At 37.9% G+C, this 7589-nt stretch overlaps 1 protein-coding gene across 1 annotated transcript; it reads left to right on the forward strand.

The window, feature by feature from the left end:
* On the forward strand, positions 1–7589 carry LOC119794981 (coiled-coil domain-containing protein 106-like). Its single transcript, XM_038302774.1, has 7 exons — positions 1–182; positions 2166–2327; positions 4508–4699; positions 4769–4921; positions 5002–5208; positions 5452–5612; positions 7260–7589. Exons 1-7 carry the CDS (start codon positions 143–145, stop codon positions 7413–7415), a joined length of 1071 nt encoding a protein of 356 aa, XP_038158702.1. The 5' UTR covers positions 1–142; the 3' UTR covers positions 7416–7589.

Genomic DNA, 7589 nt, shown 5'->3' on the forward strand with positions numbered 1-7589 from the left:
GGCAGACGTGGCTCCGTTTCACGCTGTATTACTGAAGTATAACCGCGAACAAGACGCCTGGACATCAACTTTAACAAGTTAATTCGTGTTAACTGTTACTCCAATCTTGAGCCTCTTCATCATTACCTGTCAGACTGCAGTCATGAACCCCGCAACCAGCAGACACGACACAAACACGCCAGGTAAGCCCAACTCTTGTTTCCCCAAAGACGTTTAAACTCCCACGGCTCTCTAGTTTTCAGCTTTCTGTTGGTTAATATCTATTTTATTAGTTTCAGTGGTATATTTATCACTATAATTGTGTTTTCTGTGTAATAACTGTATAAATTGTCAATTTCTCGGCTTGTCTCGCGTGATTTCGACAACATTTCATAAAATTAATTGGGTACATTTAATTTTAAGTGGAATTATCAATTAAAGTGGTAAAGTCATACATAGAATATTTCTTCTTTTTTCTTCTTTTTTTTTTTTACTGCTATATGGAAAAACATACATCAGAATCCAAGAAAGTCACTAATAAAACAATGATAATTGCCGTTTAAATGCAGTTTGTCTGCACCTTTTTCTGCCATGCAGTGCCAAAAAAAAAAACGTTTGTATGAATGAGAACAAGGTAGAAGTACATTGTACTTGGAAGAACATGGCCTGGTCATTAACTCAGTGGTTAGAAAACACACTGACATCTTTTTAGTACAGATTTCCAGTTTTGCCTCTGCCCTTTTCTTTAGGTAGTTTTCAGATTAAGTAAAGATAGATGTGTCTGCAATAAATTAACCCAGCAATAGATTTAAAAAAATGTTTAAGTATTGAGGTCAGTATTTGTGTTTGAAAGGTGTCAAAGACTAAAGCTAAAGGTTGTTTTTGGTAGTGGTGATGAAATTAAGCCTCATGAGGCATTGAACCGTTTTGGCAAATTGCTTTAATGATCCCCACAGTTCTTGAAGCTTCATGTGAACATGTCACCACCTACTGGTGGAGTGCAGAATTACAGTTAGTGATATAATAGATTTTTTTGCAATTGTTTTTCTTATTTTAAGTTCCTTTGAAATTGTTAATGATTGGTGCGTATAGTAAAATCTTTTTTGAGTTTTGTGTGTGTAAATGTCTCAAAAGAGAAAAATTATTTAAGCTACACTGTTTTTCTGCCATTTAAGTGAAATAATCTCCAGCAGAAAGTGAAGGTGTTTGTGCAAATTGGGCAATGATGAGCAAAATGCAAAGTGTTAGTCATTTTTATTCAAACGTAATAGTTTTTCCATAGTTTGTGGTTTTAGTCGGGTTGAAAGTTATGTGTTAAACCAATCTTTTGGTTAAACCAACCAATCTAATTTGGAAGTGTTTTTACCCAATCTATATTTGTTCTAGGGCAAACCGATACAAATGAGTTACATTAGCCAAAATACTTGTGTTTTATCGCAACTTTCAAAAGTCTGAGGCGGCTTTTGAATCAACAACCTCAGGAGTGGAAGTCTATGTCTTACAGCTGACACCACTAGTAAGGTGACAGCTCTCCACAAAGCAATACTACTTAACACCAATGTCATAACTTTAATCAGTGGTTTGATCAGATTTTGATCTTTACATTGTTTAATCCAACCAAACTAGTTTAAACCAACTAATTTGGTTGTAAAAACCACCAATCTATTCTTAGAGTATATCCAAACTCTATCCAACTGACCGCAACTCTCCTACAAAATAATGAGGCTGTTTAAATGCCTGCTGAAGTTCCGGGCGAGCTGAACCACTTCCTAAAGGGGTCAAATGGCGTACAGAGGCTTCGGACGTCATCTATTTCGGCTCCTCCCCCAAATGAAGCAAGCCTCGATACGCGCCTTGTGGAAAAGCTCCTTCCACTTCTCGACACATGCCTCGAAGCCTTGGCTCATCTCATCTCATAAAATCACTATTTGTAGCCTTAGTTTTCCCTGTAAACTGTTAATAAGGAAATACAAAAGTGTTTCAAAGGTCTGGAAAACTATTGGAAGAAGATTAATAAAATTTTTATTTCTGGTGGATTTGAATAAAATACTATAGAAATGAATGATAATTTCAGACAATTATACAGATTTTGTTTGATTAAACCAGTAGCTTTTATGTATTTTAACTTCCTGGCAAAATGTGTCAGCTTTTTTGTCCAATGTTTTTCTGACTTTCCCACATGTCAGAGCACTACGTCCCCCAGTCATCATCTTCTTCATCAGCCACAGGAGGAATGGGAGGAGGCGGAGGTTTATATCTAAACGCCTATGAAGTCTCCTTTCCCCTTGAAGAAGGTACAGACCGCCCACCTGCCTACCACGTGAACCAGGGTCAGCAGATGAATGAAGGTTTGTCACAATATGCAGAATTACTTTTATTATGTATTCATAAAAAAAGAAGTCAAAATACATGCTTTATGAAAGTAATGACAGCCCTTATCTATTATCACATAAGGCTAAACTTTACAGATTATAATTATTGAAAAGTAAATTGGTGGAATATATTTGTAATGAGCCCCCTTAACTATTTTCCCCTAAATAAAATTATTATCTGCATTTAGTTGTTCCCAGTGATACTGTTTCTGATCTACAGACAAAATCTATATAATTTCAGCTTGGCTGGTCTATAAACACTTTAGAAGAGGGTTACATTTTAAAACAATATACCAAAACTTAATTGGGACCCAAATAGATAATATGTTTTATAATTTGTAATTTTGGAGCCTAAAAAGAACTTTTCCGACCTGCAAACTTTGTTCTGCACCGTCGCCATCTGCTGGCAGGACCAACTCACGCATCCATCAACTTTGCAGCATCTTGCTGAGTACAGCTGTCCTGGTGCCATGCAGGTCTCTGTTGACAGCATGCAAACCTGTAGAACCACTGCAGGGGTTTATACTTCAATATTTAGTATAAGCCTAATTAATAAAAAATATAAGTGAAATTTATTGCTCTAAGTTTTGGACATATTTCTGTTTTTATTTGTTTGTTTATAGGTAAGATTTAATTCAGACATATTTTGCCAATTGTTTAGGCTTCCTTAGCGTGACCAGGAAGTTCACATTGTTTTGATAAAAAAAAAAAAAGGTGAATAAATGAGCAACGGCAGAGCTATATGGTTGTTTTATTGTTGGTGTAGCAAACAAGCCAACATAACACGTGAAAACAGTCTCCTCTCCTTTATTTCATAGATTGAGGACATAAGTAAGGTGAAACAGAAAATTTCAACCCTACACTGACACTGGTACAGTGTTTAGAAATATTCTCAGACCAGCTGACAGCTTTAGCTGGAACTGGGACAAGATAACTGGATATGGGCCCCCATGTGTAATATTCTAACTGGAAATGTATAAAGCTAATGACTTTACTTATCAATCGAAGTTGTAATTAAATTAAGGAATGTAATGAAAACTAAGATCCAATATTGGTTATAATCATGTGTAAAAGAAAATACTTTTTAAAATACCTTTTTGGGCCAAAGCACATAAGGAAAGTCAGCTGCAGATCACCTCAGAAACCCATACCTCTAAAAATGACTTTCTGTTAGTAAGAATGAAATGATTTTTAAGGCTGGGAAATAAAATTAATTTATAATGTATTTGGTGCACAGCCATACAGTCAAATATGTATTTAATGATTAATAATAATGTTAAACAAACATAAAAAATAATGAAAACAAACTACTTTGTAAAGGATATAAAGCACAATGGGGCAGGAATGATGCATGCATGCCTTCTTGTTCTGTTCTATGTGTTGCATAAAAACCTAGCTTTAGCTCCCACTTCCATGAACAATGTTCCTGTTGTTTTCTGAGAGCTATCAACCTCATATCTCTGTTCCCATCCACTATTGTTTTGCTCTTTTTCACACTTAATCTTGCATGTTTCCTCTTTCTTTTCTCCCCTCTGCTGTGGAAATACCTCCTTGCTTACTCATTGCATGCATGAGTAATATTGTTTCTCTTGTCACATCATCTTGTTATGCTAAACAACAAAACACCAGTTTGTATTAAATAAACAAAGAGTGTTAAACATGTGCTAAAAAATGTGAATTGTGTTTGAAAACTGCAGACCAACCAGACATGGCTGCCTTACTAAACTGTCAGGGTATGCAAGGAGAACATCTATCAAAGAAGCAGGGAACAAGCTCATGCTAACTTTGGAGGAGCTGCAGAGGTTTCCAGCTAAGATGGAAGAACCTGTTGACAGCTTCACTTTCAGCCATGCTGTCTCCAAATCTGGTCTTTATGAAGAGACACATCAAACATCTAGAAGATCCTTCTTTCTAAGGATGAGACCAAAACAATTTCTTTATAGCAATATTATTTGTGCAGAGTGAACATATCAACTTTAACTCCATCCTGGGTATTAAAAATGAAGCTGGCAGCATTATAAACTGTAAGGCTTTTTTTTCTGCAGGAATATTAGATCATTAGGTTGACACCCAGAAACAGACGGCCTGTATTTTGATTTATTTATTTATTTTCACCTGCTTAATTGTTTTTATGTTCATGTTTCCTTTGAAATCAGAGCCAGTGGCACAGGAGTCTCTTCACTCCCAGTACAGCCCTTTCATTCTGATTTCTAACCTGCGGGCTCACCTCTACGTCTCTCTGGAGAAGAATGCCTGGCTGCAGAAACGCATCGAGGAGCTGGAAGAGGAGCGTAACTTCTTGCGCTGTCAGCTGGACCGCTTCATCGTTAACATGAGGAGCCCAGATGGTGAGGGAGGTGCATTTTAATGTTGATACTGGTAAAATGATTCAATATTATTATTGTTTCTCTCTTCAGTGACTGAGTGGTGTGGAGACGCCCAGCGTGCTGTGAAGGTCCAGCCTGCTAGCTCTCCAACTCCTCCTTCTCCAATGACCACCCGGTCTGGAATGACCCTCAAACGTCTCCAGACCTCAGAAGCTCGGAGCCGCCTTAACATCGCTGTCCCAGGTAATGAGTATGATGAAAAGCAGATGTTAAGTACTGCAGACAAGAATATATAAGTATTTATTACCCTCTATTGTTCACAGTAAAACAGGAGTTTCATCTTGAAGAAGACAAATATTACACTGAGGAAGAGTTTGTTGAAGAAGAGGAGGAGGAAGAGGTGGAGGAAGATGCAGACTCATCTGTGGAGAATGGGACAAAGAAGAAGGGGCGGGGGCGGGGCGGTGGAGAGCCGAGGATGAAGATGAGGAGGATCTTCAGGATCACACACGGGAGGGAGAGACAGAGAGGTGAGGATCATTTGTTTATAGGTCATGTCTTATTCAAAGCTCTCCTAACTTAGCCTCAGGTTGGCTCTGAGGACATTTTTTTCATAAAAGTATTGAAACTGTACTTCAACACTTCTAAAATCAACATCTGCTATTTTTAAAATCTATTGTTTCGGGTACCAGTAAAAAATAAAACAACAATACTTCTGCAACAAAAAACATTGTTGGCTTTAAAATTCTGTTTTTTATACTCTTTATTTCCAGTTAAAGACCCAGACGGGGTGTTGATTCGTTATAAGAAGATCCTGTACACCTACCAGCGGGTGAGGAGCATGTCCCGAGCCTTCCAGATCCACGGGGTGGATCGAAACACCATGGCCTCTACCTCCCCGATCGCAGAGCTGCTGCTTGTGGCTCCAGAAAAGGTTTGAACTTTCAGGCTAAAGAGGCAGAAACATCTGAATGTTTTAGGATCCAAACCAACTATTCAAATCATGATCCAAGCTTCCCTGAGCTTTTGATTGTTCACTTTTTTTTTTCCACATTTCAACTCGTTTCAAATTCATTTAAATAGCAGGATAGACACAAATACAATTTTTATTTATATTATTTATTTATTTTTATGAATGTCAGGGACAGTACACATTAATCAACATTGCTGTAAATATGTTAGTATTCGCTATGAAGTTTTTAACTTTTGTCCCTGGGCAAGGTGTATAATGCCAACAACAACTTAAAATTAGAAAACAAACTTAGATCATTTAAAAAATCGAGGCTACATAATTACAAGGGCAGGTCATACAGTTCAAACAGAGACATCAGCATAAATATGTACAAATATTCACAAATTATTGCTGATACTGACATTTGGCTGTCATGCACCAGGAGATCGATAAGCACATTGTTGATTTGATTTTAACCTGTTTTTTGAGAGGGATAATGTTCCAGATGCTGGTGATGATTCTCCGTCATCCAGGTCATAGATTGTTTAAAAAAACAATCCACTGGACTTTGTTTTCAAGTTTGAAGACATTTCGCTTCCCAACCAGGAAGCTTTTTCAATTTAAAATGTCAGAATTAGTGTTAAGTTCGAAGCTTTATGAAGGTCTGTTCCACAGCCCGGTCAGCTGAGGTTAAAAGCCCAGTCAGCTGAAGTGGCAGTGGTCTTGTTACATATAGTCTGTAGATCAATTTGCTGTGGCTGTGGCTATGTTAGCCCAGGTGGAGGCCTAGTTGGCTGTGGCTGTGTCTCTATTAGCCATATCAGCTGGGATAGTTGAGGTGGAGGCTCAGTTAGCTGAGACTGCATTCCAGTCAGATGTGGATGTAACCCTGTTTGCGGTGCAAGGTGAAGTGGAGGCCTAATTATCTGAGACGGCTGACAGCTGATAGCCCTAACAGCCAATTTTTGTGTTCTGAGTTAAGTTTCCTTATGCTATAAGCTCTAATTGCACAATGTGTGATTTGGTTAATAACGAGATCTGAACTATAAATGTGCTTCCTGGGGCACATTTGATTATTAAAAATGTCAACAGTAATAGGCTAGAGCAGGGGTTCTGAAACTTTTTGTGGCCAGTGACCCCTTAGCAACAGGAATTAATTTTTTTTCACAAGGAGCCCTTTAGATTCCTCATGCTGACAGTATTTATTATACAGCCTTTTGTACTCTTAAATACTTTAGGAATTACATATATATATATATATATATATATATATATATATATATATATATATTAGCTGATTTGGCTTTTGCCTTACTTGGTGAAGTGGACGAGTTGTGTCTCCTCAGGCTCTACTAAGCAATGTGTTTCATGGACACCTAACCTGTGGTTTGCTGACACCTGGAGGTCCGGAGACCCCAGTTTTAGGGACACCGGGCTAGAGGAATGTCTGCTGCCTAAACATAAAATAAAGAAATAAACATTGTTTAAAACATCTGCACAGCCACTCTCTACTCCTAAACTATACTTGTTTAATCATTTTTCATCTTACTGTCATTTTCTCTGATCAGAGCTTGAAAAAACCTTTCACCAGTGTGGACACAGATGGATTTTATTTTTCCCTCTCTGCAGGTGACTGAAGTAGGAGAGTTTGAGGCCTCCAAGGAGAAGCTTCTGGATTATGCCCGGCGATGCTACAAGGCCATGGATGAGGAGACTCATGCTAAAGTCCAGAGCATGAAGAAGACCAACAAGTTACTCCCTATTTCCTACAGGTTCAGGAACTGAATCCTTCATTAGAAGGTCATGGGAAAGGTTCCAGTAATCGAACCTTAATCTGCTTTAAATACAACAAATCAATCAGATGAAATTTTTGTTTCACATTTCTGGGAGCTTTTACTGTGAGGGAATCTTTTCTTTGACGTTCACCTGCGGCACTTTATGTAACACAGTGGTCTTCAC

Source organism: Cyprinodon tularosa, unplaced genomic scaffold, assembly GCF_016077235.1.
Source record: "Cyprinodon tularosa strain WSP-4 unplaced genomic scaffold, ASM1607723v1 ctg5, whole genome shotgun sequence".
Classification (NCBI taxonomy): domain Eukaryota; kingdom Metazoa; phylum Chordata; class Actinopteri; order Cyprinodontiformes; family Cyprinodontidae; genus Cyprinodon; species Cyprinodon tularosa.